This window comes from Lucilia sericata, unplaced genomic scaffold (genome assembly GCF_015586225.1).
Source record: "Lucilia sericata isolate MDLA Ls3-8-SP2 unplaced genomic scaffold, ASM1558622v1 Contig000461F_arrow, whole genome shotgun sequence".
Classification (NCBI taxonomy): Eukaryota; Metazoa; Arthropoda; class Insecta; order Diptera; family Calliphoridae; genus Lucilia; species Lucilia sericata.
The window spans coordinates 287,802-314,616 of NW_023994476.1; the positions used below are offsets into that span (position 1 = coordinate 287,802).

At 31.1% G+C, this 26,815-nt stretch overlaps 1 protein-coding gene and 6 non-coding genes across 8 annotated transcripts in view; 5 read left to right on the forward strand and 2 right to left on the reverse strand.

Annotated features, from left to right (window-relative positions):
• The window catches only part of LOC119605144 (tyrosine-protein phosphatase 10D), a 31,299-nt gene extending 17,300 nt beyond the window's left edge, over positions 1–13,999 (reverse strand). For both annotated transcript variants that reach the window (XM_037958113.1, XM_037958114.1), the window contains exon 1: positions 13,754–13,999. In XM_037958113.1, the coding sequence (XP_037814041.1) occupies positions 13,754–13,952 (199 nt within the window). In that variant the 5' untranslated portion in view covers positions 13,953–13,999. The remainder of the gene's footprint in view (positions 1–13,753) is intronic.
• Trnag-gcc lies at positions 83–153 on the forward strand. Its single transcript has one exon. It is a non-coding gene; the product is annotated as a tRNA-Gly (tRNA).
• Trnag-gcc lies at positions 2,511–2,581 on the forward strand. Its single transcript has one exon. It is a non-coding gene; the product is annotated as a tRNA-Gly (tRNA).
• Positions 2,854–2,924, forward strand: Trnag-gcc. Its single transcript has one exon. It is a non-coding gene; the product is annotated as a tRNA-Gly (tRNA).
• Positions 3,136–3,206, reverse strand: Trnag-gcc. The gene has a single exon. It is a non-coding gene; the product is annotated as a tRNA-Gly (tRNA).
• Trnag-gcc lies at positions 3,429–3,499 on the forward strand. The gene has a single exon. It is a non-coding gene; the product is annotated as a tRNA-Gly (tRNA).
• Positions 3,919–3,989, forward strand: Trnag-gcc. The gene has a single exon. It is a non-coding gene; the product is annotated as a tRNA-Gly (tRNA).
• Positions 14,000–26,815: the final 12,816 nt, after the last annotated feature.

Consider the following 26,815-nt stretch of genomic DNA (forward strand, 5'->3'; position numbering starts at 1 on the left):
GTCGAAATTTTGAAATATATCTTTAAGAAAAATTTTATTGAAATTATATTTAGATTATGATATTTATACAAAAGACGCATAAGCATCGGTGGTTCAGTGGTAGAATGCTCGCCTGCCACGCGGGCGGCCCGGGTTCGATTCCCGGCCGATGCAATTCTACTATTTTCTTGATTTTCACTGATTTTTTGAACATTTCTCAAGTCCTTTTTATATTCATTCAAAAACACAAAATGGAAAAAATTGAAATTTCTTCATTCTCGCATTGGACATATTCTGTCCAGTTCAAATCTAGTTAGCTCAATTCTAATTAAGTTCAAGTTCTGTTTAAGTTCAGTTTTAGTTCAGTTCTAGTTCAGTTCTAGTTCAGTTCTAGTTCAGTTCTAGTTCAGTTCTAGTTCAGTTCTAGTTCAGTTCTAGTTCAGTTCTAGTTCAGTTCTAGTTCAGTTCTAGTTCAGTTCTAGTTCAGTTCTAGTTCAGTTCTAGTTCAGTTCTAGTTCAGTTCTAGTTCAGTACTAGTTCAGTTCTAGTTTAGTTCTAGTTTAGTTCTAGTCCAGTTCTAGTTCAGTTCTAGTTCAGTTCCAGTTCAGTTCCAGTTCAGTTCCAGTTCAGTTCCAGTTCAGTTCAGTTCCAGTTCCAGTTCAGTTCAGTTCAGTTCCAGTTCAGTTCCAGTTCAGTTCCAGTTCAGTTGAAGTTCAGTTGTAGTTCAGTTTTACTTCAGTTCTAGTTCAGTACATTTCTTGTTCAGTTCTAATTTAGTTCTGTTTAAATTCAGTTCAAGTCTAATCCTAGCTCAGTTCTAGTTCAGTTTTAGATAAATTCCTGTTCAGTTATAGTTTAGGTATACAGTAGTTTTCCGATTTAACGACCATTCAATTCTACGAACATCGCTTTTAACGAACAAGCTAATTTTTCCTATTGACTACCTTAAATAACGAACAAAACTTGTTTTTTGTACTCTGTTTAACGAACTAATAAAAATATTATTATTTAAATGAAGATAAAATGACATTTATCAAAAATAACAAATAACCTAAGTTGTAGCGGTGCTTTTATACCCAAAACTGTAACACATTCTGGGTTCTTATTAAATTTTAGTTCGATGTAGCTATGTCCGTCCGTCCTTCAGATAATGACTTTAACGCTCATTACTCGCTTAACAATACTAGTACGCCGTTGAAATTCGATTCAAACATGTTCTATACTAACCGAAATCTCTAACAAATTTTATGGGAATCGGTCCATAATTGACCTTACCCTCTATATCAGTCCCCCTTAAGAAAATTACTTCAACGCTCATTACTCGCTTAAAAATACGAGTATAGCGATGAACTTCGAGAAATAACTTTAACGCTCATGACTGAATTAAAAATACAGCGATGAAATTCGACACAAATATGGTTTGAAGGTGGGTATATAAGATTCGGAATGTTTTGTGCTATTTTTATAAAAAAAAAGAATTGATTTTTATAAAATACATTTAAAAAATATTTTATGTACCTATTTTTAATTATTTTCTAGGGTGATCGACTCGATTTTTCAACCGGTTTTAAAACCGGTTTTTTCTGCTTTACCAGTGGCGGTTTTTTCTTAATGTTGATTTTTCGAATATCGAATAACCCGGTTTTTTCACTTTTTAAAAACCGGTTTCGAATACTTTTATTTGCTTTGTATTCAAAGATTATTTAAATGAAATTTTTAAGTGAATAATAATACAGCCCGTCTAAATTTTAAAAATATTCGAGTCGAGGAACTAGCGTATATTTTTCTACAGCTCCTTTGGTTAAACTTCTTTGATTTTCCTAATTAATTAAAAAAATTTATTTGTAAAATTGATAACTGTTTGATAAAATTTTATCAATCTTAAGATTATATTCCAATTACAATAATTAATTTACGGCTGAAATTTTATGGAAGTGTTGGAATGCCTATGCAAATTTCCTAAACAGGGCTTTTAAAATAAGCTAGGATTACATAGTACCTTATGTTTAACAGAAGTGTCCCACTTTTTTCCTAATTTTTTTTATATTAAAGAAATAATGTAAATCAGACGACTAGATCTAAAGTTATAATCTTTTAAACTGTTAAAAATCATTTCGGGCCATGTTTTATTAATCAAATTTAAACATAAACATTAAGTTTTTTAAATTAAAATATATTTTTTTATTTATAATGAAAAACCGGTTAACCGGTTTTTTCTGTATTTGAAAAATATCAACCGGTTTTTTTTTAAATGTCAACTATTCGAACTATTCGAAAACCGGTTTTTGGAAAATGTCGAATAATCGATCACCCTATTATTTTCCTACCAAAAACCCACGTTTTAGTTAGTACTGCATATAACGAACTTTTCAATTTTACGAACAGGCCTGACAACATATGGGTTCGTTAAATCGGAAAACTACTGTACTTTAGTAATCAGTTTATCATTAAATATTAATTGATTTCGATTAAAATACTTATCAAAATTTTCAATAGAATGAAATAGTTCCACTTACAGAAAAGACGCATAAGCATCGGTGGTTCAGTGGTAGAATGCTCGCCTGCCACGCGGGCGGCCCGGGTTCGATTCCCGGCCGATGCATTCAGATTTTTTTAATAGTTATATATACAATAATATGCTACTCTTTAGAAAAATATGATGTGGTAATCCATCATATTGATCTAATTTAAATAAAGTAGTACATATTACTGATTTGGTCCAAATTATTTGATTAAAAATCAGGTCAAATAAAGGTCAGGGTTAATATTACATACAAATTATTACGAATTTATAATGTATTTAAATATCAAGTTTTTGAACTTATTTTGAAAATTTAACAATTTTTTACTATATCTACAGATAGGATCACAGAAGCATCGGTGGTTCAGTGGTAGAATGCTCGCCTGCCACGCGGGCGGCCCGGGTTCGATTCCCGGCCGATGCAGTAATACTTTTTTTAATTTTAGTTAAGTTTTTAATATTTTGGTTATTGTGATACTATTTCGTTATACATTAAAATCCATCATTTGTTTTGTAATTTTGGAGTACTATCTGTCAAAAACTTCTTCGATGTTTGGTATTAATTTAGTATATTATACATATAATATTCTGACTTTGTTGTTATTATTAGAAATATGTTTAAAAAAAAGTATAATTGCATCGGCCGGGAATCGAACCCGGGCCGCCCGCGTGGCAGGCGAGCATTCTACCACTGAACCACCGATGCTTATAAAAAATTTATGTTTAAATAGAAAAATATAAATTTCCAACAATTAGACAAACTGAAAACTGACACTTAAATCTTATCTAAATACCAGTATTAGTTGAATTAAATTAAACAAAATTGATCACTGACCACTACTGATAATGAGAAAAGAAAACGAGAGAAATTATAGTGATAACTAGGGAATGAAAGAAGTGTTTGAAGTCTTCTTCCCCAACTCCACAAGCATCGGTGGTTCAGTGGTAGAATGCTCGCCTGCCACGCGGGCGGCCCGGGTTCGATTCCCGGCCGATGCATCTCTTTTTTGTGTTTATAAGTAATGGTTAGCAAAATATGAGCACTAAATCAGGTTTGTTGTGTGTGTTGAATAACTTTTGCAAAATTTATTGCTTGGCGGCTTTAAGTTATGCACATCTGAAGTTAAAGTATAGTTTTTGTTAAGCAAAGTGATGAAAAAGTGAAAGTTAAAAACATCTTTGAAAAAACTGGCAAAACTACTAATACAAAGTACAGTAAAATCTATAAAACTAAATGTCAAATCGCATAAACATGTTAAATATTTAATACATGTCTAAACTTTAAAAGTATACAGCTTCCAATAGAAGACAACAATTATTTATTATTTTGAATTTTATAAAGAGGTTTTACTGTATTTGTCTCGAAAGTTTAAAATCCATAATTAATATTCTGTTATTTAGCGCCAAGTTTTCTGTAAGCATCGGTGGTTCAGTGGTAGAATGCTCGCCTGCCACGCGGGCGGCCCGGGTTCGATTCCCGGCCGATGCAATTCAACTTTCTTTTTTGTTTACTATGTTAACAATCAATTAAATATATTTTACAGTTTGGTATAAATTATCCTAAAATCAAATGGTATGCTTTTAGTTTATGTAAATATTTTTAATTTATGTTCATGGCATAAAATTTATCTGTAAATATTTGCATTGCAAAAATATTTAAATGTTTACTTAACTAATGAATGCAACAAAAAAAAAACGTAAATAATTTATTATGTTTTGGAGCATAAATAAGGAAAAATGGTTAATTTTAACAAGTTTGGGGCAATTCATAATAAGACCAACGATGAATATAATAAAACAACAATACTTTTAGTTTAATAGTTTTATGTGACCTAAGATATTAAAGTCTCAAACATGTTGTGGTTATTTTTGTAGCTACAGTTGGTTCTTTGGCCACCGCCCGCCCTACCACAAATTTCATTAAATTCCCAAAATAGGGGCCAACATAAACACTATAACAGGCAAATATTATTACGTTTGTTAATCCAGAAATGACGAAATCATTTTGTACATATTCAAATACCTCATATTAAGCACACTTGCTACCTCGCTCTCCCTAACACCCACTCTCTTTAGGTCAGTTTTAGGGTGAGTTTATTTAGTTAGACTTATTACTTATGTTATATGTGTTCAAACATTCACATACAAACTCCCAACTCCCCAGCTAACGCCTTATAGGATTTTCTTCTTTAACAATACCTTAGAGTATAATAAACAGGGCTGAACCTTAAAGTTAAAGAAGACGCTATTATATATACCAGCCTATTTTGTATTCCCCCTCTATAGTAAACAAAATATTCCTTAAACCATTACATTGCAAACAATAATTAAAATGAGTAAGAGAATACTATGAATAGGGTTTCTGAAAACAACAATTTACCTGAAAATTTGTAATAGGTTGAGAAGTTTTGACTATAATCTAGTCTATAATCTTAGGCTATAAGCTGGATGGTCTATAATCTTGTTTTATGTCAGGACTAAAGTCTGGACTATATTCCACTCTATAATTTAGTCTATAATCGTGGCTATAGACTGGACAATAGTCTGGACTATAGTCCTACCATTAAACTAGATTATAGACCATCCAGCACACAGACTAAGATTATCGACTAGATTAAAGTCAGCACTACAGTATAGTCTGGACTGCAATATAGTTTTTAGTCTGTAGAATAGTCAAGTCTATAATTTGGACTTTCGTCTTGTTTAAATCCTGTTCTACCATTTAGACAATAGATAGTTTTTACTATGGTTTAGTCTATAGCTTTGACTATAGTTTAGTCTATAGCTTTGACTATAGTTTAGTCTATAGTTTTGACTATAGTCTAGTCTATAGACTAGCCTGTAGTGTAGCCTATCTTCTAGCCTAGAGTCTAGTCCGTAGACTAGTCTATAGTCTTGTATATAGTCTAGTCTATAGTCTAGTCTATAGTCTAGTCTATAGTCTAGTCTATAGTCTAGTCTATAGTCTAGTCTATAGTCTAGTCTATAGTCTAGTCTAGTCTAGTCTATAGTCTAGTCTATAGTCTAGTCTATAGTCTAGTCTATAGTCTAGTCTATAGTCTAGTCTATAGTCTAGTCTATAGTCTAGTCTATAGTCTAGTCTATAGTCTAGTCTATAGTCTAGTCTATAGTCTAGTCTATAGTCTAGTCTATAGTCTAGTCTATAGTCTAGTCTATAGTCTAGTCTATAGTCTAGTCTATAGTCTAGTCTATAGTCTAGTCTATAGTCTAGTCTATAGTCTAGTCTATAGTCTAGTCTATAGTCTAGTCTATAGTCTAGTCTATAGTCTAGTCTATAGTCTAGTCTATAATCTAGTCTATAGTCTAGTCTATAGTCTAGTCTATAGTCTAGTCTATAGTCTAGTCTATAGTCTAGTCTATAGTCTAGTCTATAGTCTAGTCTATAGTCTAGTCTATAGTCTAGTCTATAGTCTAGTCTATAGTCTAGTCTATAGTCTAGTCTATAGTCTAGTCTATAGTCTAGTCTATAGTCTAGTCTATAGTCTAGTCTATAGTCTAGTCTATAGTCTAGTCTATAGTCTAGTCTATAGTCTAGTCTATAGTCTAGTCTATAGTCTAGTCTATAGTCTAGTCTATAGTCTAGTCTATAGTCTAGTCTATAGTCTAGTCTATAGTCTAGTCTATAGTCTTCTAGTCTATAGTCTAGTCTATAGTCTAGTCTATAGTCTAGTCTATAGTCTAGTCTATAGTCTAGTCTATAGTCTAGTCTATAGTCTAGTCTATAGTCTATTCTATAGTCTAGTCTATAATTCTAGTTCTATAGTCTAGTCTATAATCTAGTCTATAGTCTAGTCTATAGTCTAGTCTATAGTCTAGTCTATAGTCTAGTCTATAGTCTAGTCTATAGTCTAGTCTATAGTCTAGTCTATAGTCTAGTCTATAGTCTAGTCTATAGTCTAGTCTATAGTCTAGTCTATAGTCTAGTCTATAGTCTAGTCTATAGTCTAGTCTAAGTCTATAGTCTAGTCTATAGTCTAGTCTATAGTCTAGTCTATAGCGTAGTCTATAGCGTAGTCTATAGTCTAGTCTATAGCGTAGTCTATAGTCTAGTCTATAGTCTAGTCTATAGTCGAGTCTATAGTCTAGTCTATAGTCTAGTCTATAGTCTATAGTTTAGTCCATAGTCTAGTCTATAGTCTAGTCTATGGTCTAGTCTATAGTCTAGTCTAGACTCTAGTCTATAGGCTAGTCTATAGTCCAGTCTATAGTCTAGTCTTTGGTTAAGTCTATAGTCCAGCCTATGGTGTACTCTATAGTCTACTTTATAGTCTCGGCTATAGTCTGGACTAAAGTCTACTCTATAGTCTAGTCTACTTTATAGTCTGGGCTATAATCTGGACTAAAGTCTAGTCTGTAGTATAAAATATAGTCTAGACTATACATAGTCTGGACTAAAGTCAAGTATACAGTCAATTCTATAGTCTGGACTATAGTATAGGATATAGTCTGATCTTTAGTCTGTGCTATAATCTAGTCTTTAGTTTTGTCAACAACCTCATCAGTAGTATAGTATATTCTGGACTGGAGTCTATTCTGTAGTAAAGTCTGCAGCCTATTCTATAATGTAGTCAATAGTATGAATTAGAGTCTAGTCTAGTCTGGACTATAGTTTAGTTTTTAATCTAAGATATGTAATCAAGTCTACAGTCTGTAGACTATTTTCGAAAATGACCTTATCTTAAAGTTAAGTTATGTCGGGAAATTGAAAACCCCTCTATTACAAATGTGTAGCTTAATTTAACATTATATAAAATTTCTTAAATTTTATTATTTTTTCTTTACAAAAAAAATTTATTTAGTTAAGCATGTGTGCATGAGTTGTTTGTGTGAGTTGGTGGGGGGAAACGGATATGTCAGTTGTAATTAATTAACGTTTGAAGCTTAAACGGAAGTTGTAAGTTTGTTTGTTTCTCGAGGTTTCTTTCATGAATTTTAATTTGGCAACAATATAAATGAGTTTTTTTTCGTGTTTTGGTAATTTTGGCAATAGTTTTGAATAGAAGTTGTTTTTTTATAAAATGTGTTTATAAAGTTCGTTGAACAATAACCTGTTAGCAGAAGTTTTGTAAATTTTGTTTCGAACAAAAACAAAATATATTTGATTGACTTTGAATTGCAAGCAATTGCATGTCTTGCGGTTGCTTTTGGTAAATGTTTATTTAATTTGTTATTTCCTAATTCTATAAACACAAAACAAAATTTATTTTTTTTTATGCAAAAATTTTCTTTTCTTTTAATGTTACATCATTTGCATTTTATATGACTGACTGCCTGCTAGTGGCTGTCAAATTATCTGCCTGACATTGGCCCACAAAGTAAATTTCATTTTATTTCATTTCATTTAAATCCCCAAATGATAATTACATATTAATTTTACTTTCTCTTTGTAATAGACTAAAATGCTTTTTGCAAAAATATTATTAACATTTTAAATGTTTGTGTTAATGGTGATGATGCGCTTTTTTAATGTTTTTGTGTGACGCAATGGCAATTTGTTAATTATTGTTTTTTATTTTTGCGAAATTAAAATTAATGTTGTTTTTACATTTATTTTAATGTAATCATTTTTTTATTAAATATTGTATAAATATGCTATGATATCAGTTTTGTAGAGAAAATTTTAAATAGTTATTCGTAGTTTTAGGGGGTTTTTAAATTGAAAAGTAACATTGTGTCTATAGTCTAGTCTAGTTTATAGTCTAGTTTAGAGTCTAGTTTATAGTCTAGTCTATAGTCTAGTCTATAGTCTAGTCTATAGTCTAGTCTATAGTCTAGTCTATAGTCTAGTCTATAGTCTAGTCTATAGTCTAGTCTATAGTCTAGTCTATAGTCTAGTCTATAGTCTAGTCTATAGTCTAGTCTATAGTCTACTCAGTAGTCTAGTATGCAGTTTAGTCTTGTCTATAGTCTAGTCTATAGTCTAGTCTATAGTCTAGTCTATAGTCTAGTCTATAGTCTAGTCTATAGTCTAGTCTATAGTCTAGTCTATAGTCTAGTCTAGTCTATAGTCTAGTCTATAGTCTAGTCTATAGTCTAGTCTATAGTCTAGTCCACAGTCTAGTCTATAGTCTAGTCTATAATCTAGTCTATAGTCTAGTCTATAGTCTAGTCTATAGTCTAGTCTATAGTCTAGTCTATAGTCTAGTCTATAGTCTAGTCTATAGTCTAGTCTATAGTCTATAGTCTAGTCTATAGTCTATAGTCTAGTCTATAGTCTAGTCTATAGTCTAGTCTATAGTCTAGGCTATAGTCTAGTCTATAGTCTAGTATATATTCTAGTATATAGTGTAGTCTATAGTCTAGAATATATTCTAGTATATAGCCTAGTCTATAGTCTAGTATAGTAGACTATAGGATAGTCTACTCTATAGTCTAGTCTATAGAGTAGTCTATAATCTAGTCCTTAGTTTAGTATTAGTTTAGTCAATAGTCTGGTCTATAGTCTAGTTGAACCTATGTATATTCCAGTCTAAAAAATAGTCCATAGTCTAGTATATACACCAAAACTTTTCGCATTATCACCAGTTTTCTGGAAATGTTTCTTATCTTCTTTGTTTAAAATGACAATTTGGAAAACAGATTTCAATTTGAACATTTTGTTGATTATCTTAACCAGTCTTTAATGTGCTTAGCCCAAACTTTGCTGGTGACAAACTGTAAAAGAACAGAGCAAAACCTACCCTTGTCCATATATGCATATTATTGCTTTTATGCAGAACTGCTAAACACCAAACCGGCATGATTATCTGCACAATTTCTGGCAAATGTATAAAGAATGATTTGAATTACTTAGCCCACACATTGATATGTAAATGCTGTCATTACAATTTAAATATATTAAATTAAATGCGTCTTAATACACTCTAAAACAAATTTGTAATTAATTTAATAATACATTTTCACGAATACACCACCTTAATTGTAAAACAATAAACATATAAACTAAAAGACAGACGATAACTGTAAAAAAGATTACAGTGGGAAATTTAAAGGAATAATTCTTATTAAGGGAAATTTACTTGTTTGAAAAGCCCTCCCAACTGTCAATCTACTTTAACCTTTTAGCAATTGCTTTCTTGTTAAGCTAGCTTTTACTGTTGTCACTATTTTCAAAATGATATCATTGCATTTTCAACATTTTAACCTGACATGTCATTTAATAATGTCCTTAATTGATATTTTTTTGCATTAATTCATTGTTATCTCTCATTTTAAAGTTTAAACTGTAAATGACAGCTACATATAAACGCCATAAAAAAGCGACTTTAAAAAAAATTGTAATAATAAAACCATTAACAGCCCACAATGTCAACTTCAAGCGACATTATGCACTTGACAAGGGCACAAAGCTGAGGTGTGAAAAGGAGAGAGAAGCAATAATAGCAATAGTGCTTTACACGGTTGTAACGAATTTTATTGTACCCTTCATCTAATTCAGTAAAATATTTCTGTCAAATTAAAATCAGGCAATAATTGTATTTCCAAGGTCCGAACACTTTCGTATATATTATATATTTTTCTAAGTGCTTACTACATCTCAGGGACTTATCTATTTATTACAAACAGAATGACAATTCTAAGACTCTTGTAAATGTTTTAACAACACCAGTTTAGTGTAAATGTCAATAACGAAATTTTAACATGAATATGAAATAATACATAGATTTTTTATTCTTACCAGGTAAAAGGATAAATAATGAAAAACACTCACAGAAATAATAATTACTAAAGTCTGATAGACTGTAGATTAGACTATAGACTGTACCCTCAAATATCGACTACAATACAAACTAGACTATAGGCCAGACTATAGACTAGGCAATAGACTAGACTACATTATAGATTAGACTATAGAATATATTATAGATTAGACTATAGAATAGACCATAAACAAGACTACAGACTAGACAATAGAATTGACTATATGATACACTACAGCCTAGACTATAGACTAGACTATATTCAAGACTATAGACTAGACTATAGACTAGACTATAGCCTAGACTATAGCCTAGACTGTACACTAGACTATAGACTAGACTAGACTAGACTATAGACTAGAATTTAGACAAGACTAAAGACTAGACTATATTCTAGACTGTAGACTAGACTATAGACTAGACTAGACTAGACTATAGACTAGACTATAGACTAGACTATAGACTAGACTATAGACTAGACTATAGACTAGACTATAGACTAGACTATAGACTAGACTATAGACTAGACTATAGACTAGACTATAGACTAGACTATAGACTAGACTATAGACTAGACTATAGACTAGACTATAGACTAGACTATAGACTAGACTATAGACTAGACTATAGACTAGACTATAGACTAGACTATAGACTAGACTATAGACTAGACTATAGACTAGACTATAGACTAGACTATAGACTAGACTATAGACTAGACTATAGACTAGACTATAGACTAGACTATAGACTAGACCATAAACTAGACTATAGACTAGACTCTATACTAGACTATAGACTAGACTATAGACTAGACTATAGATTAGACTATAGACTAGACCATAAACTAGACTATAGACTAGACTCTATACTAGACTATAGATTAGAATATAGACTAGACTAAAGACTAGACTATAGACTAGACTATATACTAGACTATAGACTAGACTATATACTAGACTATATACTAGACTATAGACTAGACTATATACTAGACTATAGACTAGACTATAGTCTAGACTATAGGCTAGACTATAGACTAGAGTATAAACTAGATTATAAACTAGACTATAGACTAGACTATAGACTAGATTATTAACTAGACTATTATAGACTAGATTATAAACTAGACTATAGACTAGACTATTGACTAGATTATTGACTGGACTATAGACTAAACTATAGAATTGACTATATGATAAACTATAGGCTAGACTATGGACTAGACTATAGACTAGACTATATACTAGACTATAGACTAGACTATAGACTAGAATATAGACTAGACTATAGACTAGACTATAGACTAGACTAGACTAGACTATAGACCAGACTATAGACTAGACTATAGACTAGACTATAGACTAGACTATAGACTAGACCATAAACTAGACTATAGACTAGACTCTATAATAGACTATAGACTAGAATATAGACTAGACTAAAGACTAGACTATATACTAAACTATATACTAGACTATAGACTAGACTATAGACTAGACTATAAACTAGATTATAAACTAGACTATAGACTAGACTATAGACTAGACTATTATAGACTAGACTATAAACTAGATTATAAACTAGACTATAGACTAGACTATTGACTAGATTATTGACTGGATTATAGACTAGACTATAGAATTGACTGTATGATAAACTACAGGCTAGACTATTGACTAGATTATTGACTGGACTATAGACTAGACTATAGAATTGCCTATATGATAAACTACAGGCTAGACTATGGACTAGACTATAGACTAGACTATATACTAGACTATAGACTAGACTATAGACTAGACTATAGACTAGACTATAGACTAGACTATAGACTAGACTATAGACTAGACTATAGACTAGACTATAGACTAGACTATAGACTAGACTATAGACTAGACTATAGACTAGACTAGACTAGACTAGACTAGACTATAGACCAGACTATAGACTAGACTATAGACTAGACTATAGACTAGACTATAGACTAGACCATAAACTAGACTATAGACTAGACTCTATAATAGACTATAGACTAGAATATAGACTAGACTAAAGACTAGACTATATACTAAACTATATACTAGACTATAGACTAGACTATAGACTAGACTATAAACTAGATTATAAACTAGACTATAGACTAGACTATAGACTAGACTATTATAGACTAGACTATAAACTAGATTATAAACTAGACTATAGACTAGACTATTGACTAGATTATTGACTGGATTATAGACTAGACTATAGAATTGACTGTATGATAAACTACAGGCTAGACTATTGACTAGATTATTGACTGGACTATAGACTAGACTATAGAATTGCCTATATGATAAACTACAGGCTAGACTATGGACTAGACTATAGACTAGACTATATAACTAGACTATAGACTAGACTAGACTAGACTATAGACTAGACTATAGACTAGACTATAGACTAGACTATAGACTAGACTATAGACTAGACTATAGACTAGACTATAGACTAGACTATAGACTAGACTATAGACTAGACTATAGACTAGACTAGACTATAGACCAGACTATAGACTAGACTATAGACTAGACTATAGACTAGACCATAAACTAGACTATAGACTAGACTCTATAATAGACTATAGACTAGAATATAGACTAGACTAAAGACTAGACTATATACTAGACTATATACTAGACTATAGACTAGACTATAGACTAGACTATAAACTAGATTATAAACTAGATTATAAACTAGACTATAGACTAGACTATAGACTAGACTATTATAGACTAGACTATAAACTAGATTATAAACTAGACTATAGACTAGACTATTGACTAGATTATTGACTGGACTATAGACTAGACTATAGAATTGACTATATGATAAACTACAGGCTAGACTATTGACTAGATTATTGACTGGACTATAGACTAGACTATAGAATTGACTATATGATAAACTACAGGCTAGACTATGGACTAGACTATAGACTAGACTATATACTAGACTATAGACTAGACTAGACTATAGACTAGACTATAGACTAGACTATAGACTAGACTATAGACTAGACTATAGACTAGACTATAGACTAGACTATAGACCAGACTATAGACCAGACTATAGACTAGACTTTAAACTAGACTATATACTAGACTATAGACTTGACTATAATCTAGACTATAGACTAGACTATAATCTAGACTATAGACTAGACTATAGTCTAGACTATAAACTAGACTATAGACTAGACTATAAACTAGACTATAGACTAGACTATAAACTAGACTATAGACTAGACTATAGACTATCGACTATACTATTGACTAGACTATAGAATAGACTACAGCATAGTCTAGTCATTTCCAATAAACAATAAATTGTTATTTTGGAAATAATTTTTGTAGATATCTATCATAAATTTTTTTATGTGTAGTATTTAAAAATTATAATAGTGCTGCCACTAACATACAGCTATTGTATGTAAAATCAATTAATTTTATAAAAATATAATAATAAATAATGATAATAATAAACTTACCCGTTGTTATGGACACTGTCCACGTCAGCCAATCGTGATGTGTAAAATTTGTATAATACAACCAAAAATTATATTTGGTACCGGGTAAAGCACGCGAAAATTGTATTTCATCGCCAATTTCATTTGAGGCAATGGTTGTATTTGGTTCTGGATAACCATATGGCGGACTATAGTCTAGACGATAATAGGCATCGTCCATACCTTGATTATTGGGTATGCTTATGGCTAAATCGGCACAATTGACATGCTATAAAAGGAGAGAGCAAAATAAAATTTATTACTAAAAGAGATATTTTAGTAAGTTTTAAAGTAAATTATTATTTATTAAATTTGTTTAACAAGCCATTGCATGTTGAGATTAATTGAAATAATTTGTTTATTTAAACATGTTTACTGTTTAACTACTAAACTTAATAGAAGTCGTTTTATTATTCTAGGAAATGTTTTATGATGAGAAAATGTTTTGTATAAAATCATTAGTTTAAAACATGAAATTATAGTTTGAAATTAAAAAGGAAGTAGTTTTGTGGGTTTGTGTGTATTTTGAACTGAAATGAACTTGAATCTTGGGGTCTAAGTTTTAAATTGTAGGAGTTTTCCTTAAGTTTTCATTAAACATTTCCTACAGCATACTCTCTGCAGCAGTAAACTATTGATTTTTATAGCATACTTTAAGGCATATATTTATTTATATCTTGATATAAATAAAAATTACCTATTTCAACATGTTGTCAAAATTCTATAAACAAATTCAATTTAAAACCTTTAATCTTTAACACTCTCTTATCAATACTTTCCGTTATAGGTTTGTAGCAGACAAACAGGAAAAGGACAGAAAAACAAACTTAAATTTCATATCTACAGCTAAAAGAACATTACTAGATAAGCTACAAAAATGTACCAGACTTGAAATATGCAAAAATAGCAAACAAAAAACTATATACAAGTTTTATACAAAAAATAACCCAAACATTTACATCACAGACACCCGATACAAAGAGAAAAATCAGCAACCAGCAGCATTTCTGTAGCCGTTAGAAGTGAGTGAAAAAAGCAATATCAACATTTAAGCAAACAATGGGCTGGTCCTTTTTATGGTCTGTCTGTGCTTTTGAAACAGGCTGCATGCATAACTGACTGTACGTCTGTTGGTTGGGTTGATTGCGGTAACATGCTATTTAGTATGGATAAGAGTATAACCTTCATTTATTGAAAATGATATTGTGTAGCATTATTTTTTTCCACCCAGAATAATGTTTCCGAGACAAACATTTATAGCGGACTCTCTGCAATAACTTCCTTATGAAAATGGCATCGTATTGGCATTAGGGTATTCTCTCTTGTTTCGGTTTGAATTATTCAAGTAGAAACAATAGACATTAAGCAAAATCTGTTGACATAACCCTTGTTCGGGAAGCTGACAACAATATAACCCGAAATTTCAATCCATATTATTCAAATAAATTTTTCCCGGCTATTATATGTTCCGAGTTTGAGGCAGAAAAGTGGCCTATGATTTCTATGTTGAATGCTGGTCTTTGATCCGAAATATAAAGATTAGAGCTTAAAATTTCCTTTAACAAATATATTATCGTAGTTTGTGTACAAACGTGTAATCCGAAGGGATCTCACTAATAACTACTACATGAATAGTTATGAGGGCTTCTGATTTCCTTAACAACTGGTAAGATTGCTATTCTAGTGAAAATTCGAATCAATTGACTCCGAGGGGTATATTAGAAGTCAGACTCCTCCAGAGAGTTCATTAATCAATATATTATCGTTTTTTGGATACGAACGTGTAATTCGAAGGAATCTCACCAATAACCCGTACAGGACAAGTCCTAATGTCTAATGATCAACACTTTGTAAAATTGTTATTCTGGTGAAATTTCGAATCAATTGACTACGAGGGGTAAATTAGAACTCAGACTCCTCCAGTGAGTCCATTAACCAATATATTATCATGGTTTGGGTCCGAGCGTGTAATCTGAAGGACGGCACAGATTCCCTTAACAACTTCGAATCAATTGACTCCTAGGGGTAAATTAGAACTTAGAGTCTAAGTCTTAGACCCCTCCATGGTTTGGGTCCGAACGAGTAATTCGAAGGGATCTAACCAATAACCAGTACAGGATAAGTCCTTATGGCAACAGATTCCCTTAGATTATAATAACACCAATGTGAGTGAAATTTACGCAATAATCGCGCTTTTTTATGTTGCAAATCACGTATTCAGCATGAGCTTTACGGGTCAATATCCAGACTAATGTGTTGTTTCTAGATAACGAGCGAGTAGTTTGAGCACAAATTTTACTTGTATTTTGTTATTGTAACAAAAACAAAATACAAGTAAAATTTTAACTCAAACTACTCACACGTTATCTAGAAACAACACATAACTTTTCCGTTTTATTTATATTATAATCGGAGTTTTCTTTTAAGCCGTAAATCATTTATTCAAAAAAATGCTATACGAGTAGATATCAAGATTGTCTTCGTCCTGTTATTTCTAATCTATACTGAAGATGGCACGTATGTTTACATCGAGCGGGTGGAGGTGAGGTCTAACTTGTTGCCAGTAACCCGTATAGGTGGATATTCGTCAAATTACTAGTGTAGGGTAAAGCTTGAATATAATGGGACAAGCTTGACTATAATTTCTTGTTTGTTTTTAATAATAATTATTATAATTGAAATAAAATGTAGAAAATCTTGAACTATTTTAACGATTGGTGCCACTGTGTGTCGGTACAATTATGTTAATTAAGAAAACAATTATTAAGTTTCTTTCTAAAATATTTATATAACACCTCTATCAATAAGTTAAGCTATTTGACATGTTTTACACCTTTTATAAATTCTCATGTTAAACACCCGTGTTCCTCTTCCATCTTTAAACGATTTAAAACTGTAGAACAAAATAACACTTTAGTATTTATTTAAATTTAAACGTTTAGTAGGCGTCAGTTGACCGTCCATTTTAAGTATGATGAATTTTTCATTAAGCCATTAAAAGTTGTTTGGTTCGTTAGGTTGAATTTACTAGGTTTATGGTAAAATTGCTATAGTTGTAATAAATCTATAACTAATACATATACTAGGTAGATAAATGTTTATACTTTTTTAAAAAAATAGCACAAAAAAATCTCTTATTTATTCACACTAAGTGAACGTGACTTTTTAAAAGTGCAAACTATTAAAAGATTCTTAGTAAATATTGCAATTGTTATTTTTTGTTTACAAAATTTTTAATAAACATAAAATTTAATACATTTCACGTAGTTTGTTGAAATTGTGGTCACAATTTCAATATTCATAAATAACAACATTGTATTTTTAAGTTTTAAAGACATAAAACTCAAAAATGATGATGATGATATTTCGAGTATTAAACCGGCAAAAAAACGTTGGGAAAATTGCCAAAAAAAACAGCCAGTAAGAGACTATTATCTTGTAGTTTAAGTATATTATTTTCAAAAAGTGGGAGGAAGTCATTTTTTCACTGTTTATTGACTGTGGCATATAGACATTTTCATTCCTGCTATTCGCTCTTAAATAAATTCATTCATTCATTTTTATTCGTTTAAATATTTAACAGTTTTGGCAATACACAGCAAGCAGTACTTATATGGATGCATTTATTCATACGAGTGTAAGTATATCTCTCGTAAAAATGACTACATTAGCTTAAGTGTTTACTAATGAAGTGGATGAATGGAATGGATGGTTGATGTTCAGTGTTTCTTTTTTTTACAAATAAAAGATAAAACTACGAAATTGTTTATAACAAGTAAATAATGTAAATGGACCACATACATGTGCAAATTGATTGAAATTTATAAAGGAAATGATCGGGAAGAAACTAACTAACTAAGTCTATAGTTTAATCTATATTATAGTTTACCAATCTGGTCTAAAATATAGTTTAGTCTATATATAGTCTTATATTCTAACCTATAGGTCCAGTCTATAGTCTGGTCAATAGGGTCTAGTCTATAGTCTAGTTCTATAGTCTGGGCCTATAGTCTAGCCTATAGTCTGGCCTATAGTCTAGCCTATAGTCTACCTCTATAGGTCACGCTATAGTCTAGTCTATAGTCTAGTCTCTATTCCTAGTCTATAGGTCTAGTCTATAGTTCTAGTCTATAGTTCTAGCTTATAGTCTAGTCTATTAGTCTAGTCTATAGTCTAGTCTATAGTCTCGTCTGATGTCTAGTCTATAGTCTAGTCTATAGTCTAGTCATAGTAGGTCTAGTCTAGTCTATAGTCTAGTTCTATAGTTCCTAGTCTATAGTCTAGTCTATAGTCTAGTCTATAGTCTAGTCTATAGTCTAGTGCTATGTCTAGTCTAGTCTAGTTCTATAGTCTCAGTCTATAGTCTAGTCTATAGTGGCTAGTCTATAGTCTAGTCCTATAGTCTAGTCATAGTTATAGTCTAGTCTATAGTCTAGTCTATAGTCTAGTCTTTAGTCTAGTGTATAGTCTAGTCTATAGTCTAGTCTATAGTCTAGTCTATAGTCTAGTCTATAGTCTAGTCTATAGTCTAGTCTATAGTCTAGTCTATAGTCTAGTCTATAGTCTAGTCTATAGTCTAGTCTATAGTCTAGTCTATAGTCTAGTCTTTAGTATAGTGTATAGTCTAGTCTATAGTCTAGTCTATAGTCTAGTCTATAGTCTAGTCTATAGTCTAGTATAGTCTAGTCTATAGTCTAGTCTATAGTCTAGTCTATAGTCTAGTCTATAGTCTAGTCTATAGTCTAGTCTATAGTCTAGTCTATAGTCTAGTCTATAGTCTAGTCTATAGTCTAGTCTATAGTCTAGTCTATAGTCTAGTCTATAGTCTAGTCTATAGTCTAGTCTATAGTCTAGTCTATAGTATATCGTCTATAGTCTAGTCTATAGTCTAGTCTATAGTCTAGTCTATAGTCTAGTCTATAGTCTAGTCTATAGTCTAGTCTATGTCTAGTCGTCTAGTCTATAGTCTAGTATAGTCTAGTCTAGTCAGTCTAGTCTAGTCTATAGTCTAGTCTAGTCTCTAGTCTAGTCTATAGTCTAGTCTATAGGCTAGTCTATAGTCTAGTCTATAGTCTAGTCTATAGTCTAGTCTATAGTCAAGTCTATAGTCTAGTCTATAGTCTAGTCTATAGTCTAGTCTATAGTCTAGTCTATAGTCTAGTCTATAGTCTAGTCTAGTATAGTCTAGTCTATAGTCTAGTCTATAGTCTAGTCTATAGTCTAGTCTATAGTCTAGTCTATAGTCTAGTCTATAGTCTAGTCTATAGTCTAGTCTATAGTCTAGTCTATAGTCTAGTCTATAGTCTAGTCTATAGTCTAGTCTATAGTCTAGTCTATAGTCTAGTCTATAGTCTAGTCTATAGTCTAGTCTATAGTCAAGTCTATAGTCTAGTCTATAGTCTAGTCTATAGTCAAGTCTATAGTATAGTCTATAGTCTAGTCTATCAGTCTAGTCTATAGTCTAGTCTATAGTCTAGTCTATAGTCTAGTCTATAGTCTAGTCTATAGTCTAGTCTATAGTCTAGTCTATAGTCTAGTCTATAGTCTAGTCTATAGTCTAGTCTATAGTCTAGTCTATAGTCTAGTCTATAGTCTAGTCTATAGTCTAGTCTATAGTCTAGTCTATAGTCTAGTCTATAGTCTAGTCTATAGTCTAGTCTATAGTCTAGTCTATAGTCTAGTCTATAGTCTAGTCTAGTCTAGTCTATAGTCTAGTCTATAGTCTAGTCTATAGTCTAGTCTATAGTCTAGTCTATAGTCTAGTCTATAGTCTAGTCTATAGTCTAGTCTATAGTCTAGTCTATAGTCTAGTCTATAGTCTAGTCTATAGTCTAGTCTATAGTCTAGTCTATAGTCTAGTCTATAGTCTAGTCTATAGTCTAGTCTATAGTCTAGTCTATAGTCTAGTCTATAGTCTAGTCCTATAGTCTAGTCTATAGTCTAGTCTATAGTCTAGTCTATAGTCAGTCTATAGTCTAGTCTTATAGTCTAGTCTATAGTCGAGTCTATAGTCTAGTCTAAGTCTAGTCTATAGTCTAGTCTATAGTCTAGTCTATAGTCTAGTCTATAGTCTAGTCTATAGTCTAGTCTATAGTCTAGTCTATAGTGTAGTCTATAGTCTAGTGAAGTCTATAGTCTAGTCTATAGTGTAGTTTATAGTTTAGTCTATAGTTTTAGTCTATAGTGTAGTTTACAGTCTAGTCTATAGTCTAGTCTATAGTCTAGTCCATAGTCTAGTCCTATAGTCTAGTCTAGTCTATAGTCTAGTCTAGTCTATAGTCTAGTCTATAGTCTAGTCTATAGTCTAGTCTATAGTCTAGTCTATAGTCTAGTCTATAGTCTAGTCTATAGTCTGGTCTATAGTCTAGTCTATAGTCTAGTCTATAGTCTAGTCTAGCCTATAGTCTAGTCTATAGTCTAGTCTATAGTCTAGTCTATAATCTAGTCTATAGTCTAGTCTATAGTCTAGTCTATAGTCTAGTCTATAGTCTAGTCTATAGTCTAGTCTATAGTCTAGTCTATAGTCTAGTCTATAGTCTAGTCTATAGTCTAGTCTATAGTCTAGTCTATAGTCTAGTCTATAGTCTAGTCTACAGTCTAGTCTATAGTCTAGTCTATTGTCTAATCTATAGTCTAGTCTATAGTCTAGTTTATAGTCTAGTCTATAGTCTAGTCTATAGTCTACTCTATAGTCTAGTCTATAGTCTACTCTATAGTCTAGTCTATAGTCTAGTCTGTAGTCTAGTCTATAGTCTAGTCTAAAGTCTAGTCTATAGTCTAGGCTATAGTCTAGTCTATAGTCTAGTGTAGTCGATAGTCTAGTCTATAGTCTAGTCCTGTATCTGGTCTACAGTTTAGTCTACAGTCTAGTCTATGGTCTAGTCTACAGTCTAGTCTATATTCTAGTATATAGTTTTGGCTATAGTTTGATATACAATCTTCAGACAATAGTCTGAATAATAGTCAAGTTAAAAGTCTGGTCTGTAGTCGGTTCAGTAGTCTTGACTATAGTACAGTTTTCATTATAATTAAAATTCAACAGAATTAATATAAATTTCCAGTTTTATACAAAAATACTTTGAAATTTCAGTACTTTTTGAGTGTGTCTCTCATTTCCCGATATTTTACATATTTATATTGCAATTGCGTGTTTTGAGTTTGTAATCTGCAGTTGCGAAAAAAGTTTACATTGTTGGCAATTAAGCAATGTTGTTTAAAAGTCTGTAAACAAGTGATAAATAATCACGAAATTAAATTAAAAAACACAACAAATTTATATAAACATTTTAGTAATTTATTTAATACCATTACGCGTATTAAACAAAATTATAGAGATACATACAAATTGTACCTACAAACATGCATAAGGAAACAATAATTAAAATGAAACACTTGAAGAAAGGGAAGGGGATATACCATAAAACTAGTCCAACAGAGGCAATAAAGTGATACTTTAGTAACTTTTCACCAGAAACCAATTACGTACCTAGTTATCAGTAGTTAGATATGTTTTAAAATTCGTAATCATTTTAAATATTTTTAGATTTAAACTCACGTTTGCTGGGTTATTTGTTTGCAAATTAAATACTATAATAATTAATAAAATTTATTGAATATTTAATTGACTAAATATTTATCTATAGGTATAGAAATATATCTAAATATGTGCATATATACTCATATATTTTAAAGTACTTTAGTAAATACTCTATATGTTTGTTTAGCTAGAGTATATGTATTTATGGCTAAACCACAAAAATACTTTAAAAATGTAAATAGGATTTATTTCTGAAATTTATTTAAAAAATTTTCAATTTAAATATTGATTTAAATCTCGACATGACAGAATTTATGTTTAATTACAAACTCTAAATATTATTGCTATATAAATGATTTTAATTATAAATGATATTTGAGCATCAAACAATGCTAAAGAGATGGAGAGAGGGAAGAAGCGATACTATATAGATATAGTTGTATTGTTTAGATATCATTGACTTTCAAAAAATTTAAAGTTGTTGGCAGAAATGTATCATTAGAATTTAAATACACAGACATAGTCGTAAATAATTTAATCGTTTCAAATTGCATTTGCGTCGTACAACAATTGCTAGACAATTGACAACAATATCATAAAAGGAAAATTAAAAACCGAGAATGGAATGGCAATTAAAAGAAAATTTTTAGAAATAATAGACTAGACTAAAGACTAGACTATAGACTAGACTATAGACTAGACTATAGACTAGACTATAGACTAGACTACAGACTAGACTATAGACTAGACTATAGACTAGACTATAGACTAGACTATAGACTAGACTATAGACTAGACTATAGACTAGACTATAGACTAGACTATAGACTAGACTAGACTAGACTATAGACTAGACTATAGACTAGACTATAGACTAGACTATGGACTAGACTATAGCCTAGACTATAGACTAGACTAGACTAGACTATAGACTAGACTATAGACCAGACTATAGACTAGACTATAGACTAGACTTTAGACTAGATTTTAGACTAGACTTTAGACTAGACTATAGACTAGACTATAGACTAGACTATAGACTAGACTATAGACTAGACTATAGACTAGACTAGACTATAGACTAGAATATAGACTAGACTATAGACTAGAATATAGACTAGACTATAGACTAGACTATAGACTAGACTATAGACTAGACTATAGACTAGACTATAGACTAGACTATAGACTAGACTATAGACTAGACTATAGACTAGACTATAGACTAGACTATAGACTAGACTATAGACTAGACTATAGACTAGACTATAGACTAGACTATAGACTAGACTATAGACTAGACTATAGACTAGACTATAGACTAGACTATAGGCTAGACTATAGACTAGACTATAGACTAGACTATAGACTAGACTATACACTAGACTATAGACTAGACTATAGACTAGACTATAGACCAGACTACAGACTAGACTATAGACTAGACTATAGACTAGACTATAGACTAGACTATAGACTAGACTATAGACTAGACTATAGACTAGACTATAGACCAGACTATAGACTAGACTATAGACTAGACTATAGACTAGACTATAGACTATAGACTAGACTATAGACTAGACTATAGACTAGACTATAGACTAGACTATAGACTAGACTATAGACTAGACTATAGACTAGACTATAGACTAGACTATAGACTAGACTATAGACTATAGACTAGACTATAGACTAGACTATAGACTAGACTATAGACTAGACTATAGACTAGACTATAGACTAGACTATAGACTAGACTATAGACTAGACTATAGACTAGACTATAGACTAGACTATAGACTAGACTATAGACTAGACTAGACTAGACTATAGACTAGACTATAGACTAGACTATAGACTAGACTATAGACTAGACTATAGACTAGACTATAGACTAGACTATAGACTAGACTATAGACTAGACTAGACTAGACTATAGACTAGACTATAGACTAGACTATAGAAGACTAGACTAGACTAGACTATAGACTAGACTATAGACTAGACTATAGAATAGACTAGACTACAGATTAGACTATGAAGTAGACTATAGACTTGAATGTAGACTGTAATTTAGACGAGACTTTAGGCTAGACTGTAGGCTAGACTATAGACTAGACTATAGACTACACTATGTACTATACTGTAGACTAGACTATATACTAGACTATAAACTACAAAATAGACTACACTATAGACTAGACTACAGGCTATACTACATATAGATTAGACTAGAATGAAACATAGGCTAGACTAAAAGGTATATTAAAATAGTTTCCAAAAGATTTTTCTCTCTATAGTACATTTTACCAAAACCGCCCTCGTTTTTTCTTAAAAGCCCTCAAAGGTTCAATTCTGTTAAAAAGTAACATCAAAACAATTACAAACATTCAATTTGTAATGACTAGACAATGTCTACTTATTGGTATAAGTTTCTACTTTTTCGTCTTCTTCTCTTTTCCCTTTTAATTTTCATGCAAATATCTATAATCCGACTTCTGAAACTATTGAATAAAATAAAATCCTTCCTTCTTCGTTGTCGTCTGTATTTGACTTGTATCCAAAAGCCTTTTCAATATAAAAAAAACACCTGGTATATTGGCAGTATTGTGTGTTTGTGTAAATGTCGGTGTAAGGATAATTGTGTGTGAGAGTATGTTTTTTGTTGTATCCCTTTTACAAACATTACGATTTGTTTTAATTGTTTTAAATATCTTTGTTTGAATACTTACATACTTATGACAGACAATAATACAGATACACAAATTGTCATACTCCTAAAACATATGCTGGAAAACAGGGATGGATAGATGAGAGTACAAATTACAATAAAGTGTTTCTATTTAAATCCTAAGAAATATTCCCAAAATAATTACTTCAAACAATAAAATCTTTCTTTTTGTATTTAATTAATGAGCATTAAGCTTCCACATTTCCATCTCTGCTTTCTCTTGTCTCTATGAATCATTGTATATGTCCTGTTATCCTTAGTCTAACTCTTTCTGTTTGTAAATTGTATTTGTAGGTATATTTTTAGGTGTTGTTTATAGTATTTGTTTTTGCAGTTGATGTTTTGTTTACATTGCTATTACAAACTTTCTTACGCACACAAACATACATAATCACCCCAAACATTTTTTTCTTAAGAATGAAAAAGAGAGATTTGTTTTTCATTGTGATATTCTCTTAGAATTTTCCTTATTGTTGTTATGTTAAATTCATTTAACCCATCATATGTTTGTCTACGATAAGAATTTGCTTATCATTCTGATATGTATTGCATATTTTACGGAGTATGTTTGTATATGTTTGTGTTATTTTTGTTATCGAAATAATTGCTTGGGGTTAAAGTTAAAATTATATTAAACAAATGTTTGCCTATTTGTTTTAATAAGGAAGTTGATAGGTATCTATATAAAAACTGTGTAAATTATTTTATGATCTTTATTAATATATTATGACATTATGAATGTATGTTTATTATTACGAAATTTGGTAAACAAAATTTAAATTTTTATGTTGTTTATTAATTAATTGTTAATTTATGCTTAGGTGTAGTTAATGACTGTTTATGATTTGAGTTTTGAAAAGAAAGCAATTATGTGGTAATTTAGAAAAATTTTAAAGAGGGACTCAATTTTAGTACAGATAATGTATTTGACTATAGAGTAGACTATAGACTAGACCATAGACTAGACTTAAGACTAGGCTATATACTAGATAATAGGCTAGACAATGGACTAGATTAAAGACTCGACTATAGACAATACTATAGAGTAGCCTATTGAAAAGCCTATAGACTAGATTACTGACAAGAGTACAGATTAGACCCTATACTCTAAACAAGTATAGATTATAAACTATAAGCTAGAACATACTTTCAACTTAAGACTACTCTATATTCTAGTCTAGTGTATAGTTTAGACACTTAAGTCTAGTGTATAGTCAAGTCTATAGTCTGGTCTACAGTCAAGTCTATAGTTTAGTCTATAGTCTAATCTATAGTCCAGTCTATAGTCTAGTCTATAGTCTAGTCTATAGTCTAGTCTATAGTCTAGTCTATAGTCTAGTCTATAGTCTAGTCTATAGTCTAGTCTATAGTCTAGTCTATAGTCTAGTCTATAGTCTAGTCTATAGTCTAGTCTATAGTCTAGTCTATAGTCTAGTCTATAGTCTAGTCTATAGTCTAGTCTATAGTCTAGTCTATAGTCTAGTCTATAGTCTAGTCTATAGTCTAGTCTATAGTCTAGTCTATAGTCTAGTCTATAGTCTAGTCTATAGTCTAGTCTATAGTCTAGTCTATAGTCTAGTCTATAGTCTAGTCTATAGTCTAGTCTATAGTCTAGTCTATAGTCTAGTCTATAGTCTAGTCTACTAGTCTAGTCTATAGTCTAGTCTATAGTCTAGTCTATAGTCTAGTCTATAGTCTAGTCTATAGTCTAGTCTATAGTCTAGTCTATAGTCTAGTCTATAGTCTAGTCTATAGTCTAGTCTATAGTCTAGTCTATAGTCTAGTCTATAGTCTAGTCTATAGTCTAGTCTATAGTCTAGTCTATAGTCTAGTCTATAGTCTAGTCTATAGTCTAGTCTATAGTCTAGTCTATAGTCTAGTCTATAGTCTAGTCTATCAGTCTAGTCTATAGTCTAGTCTATAGTCTAGTCTATAGTCTAGTCTATAGTCTAGTCTATAGTCTAGTCTATAGTCTAGTCTATAGTCTAGTCTATAGTCTAGTCTATAGTCTAGTCTATAGTCTAGTCTATAGTCTAGTCTATAGTCTAGTCTATAGTCTAGTCTATAGTCTAGTCTATTAGTCTAGTCTATAGTCTAGTCTATAGTCTAGTCTATAGTCTAGTCTATAGTCTAGTCTATAGTCTAGTCTATAGTCTAGTCTATAGTCTAGTCTATAGTCTAGTCTATAGTCTAGTCTATAGTCTAGTCTATAGTCTAGTCTATAGTCTAGTCTATAGTCTAGTCTATAGTCTAGTCTATAGTCTAGTCTATAGTCTAGTCTATAGTCTAGTCTATAGTCTAGTCTATAGTCTAGTCTATAGTCTAGTCTATAGTCTAGTCTATAGTCTAGTCTATAGTCTAGTCTATAGTCCAGTCTATAGTCTAGTCTATAGTCTAGTCTATAGTCTAGTCTATAGTCTTGTCTATAGTCTAGTCTATAGTCTAGTCTATAGTCTAGTCTATAGTCTAGTCTAAAGTCTTGTCTATAGTCTAGTCTATAGTCTAGTCTATAGTCTAGTCTATAGTCTAGTCTAAAGTCTAGTCTAAAGTCTAGTCTATAGTCTAGTCTATAGTCTAGTCTATAGTCTAGTCTATAGTCTAGGCTATAGTCTAGTCTATAGTCTAGTCTATAGTCTAGTCTATAGTCTAGTCTATAGTCTAGTCTATAGTCTAGTCTATAGTCTAGTCTATAGTCTAGTCTATAGTCTAGTCTATAGTCTAGTCTATAGTCTAGTCTATAGTCTAGTCTATAGTCTAGTCTATAGTCTAGTCT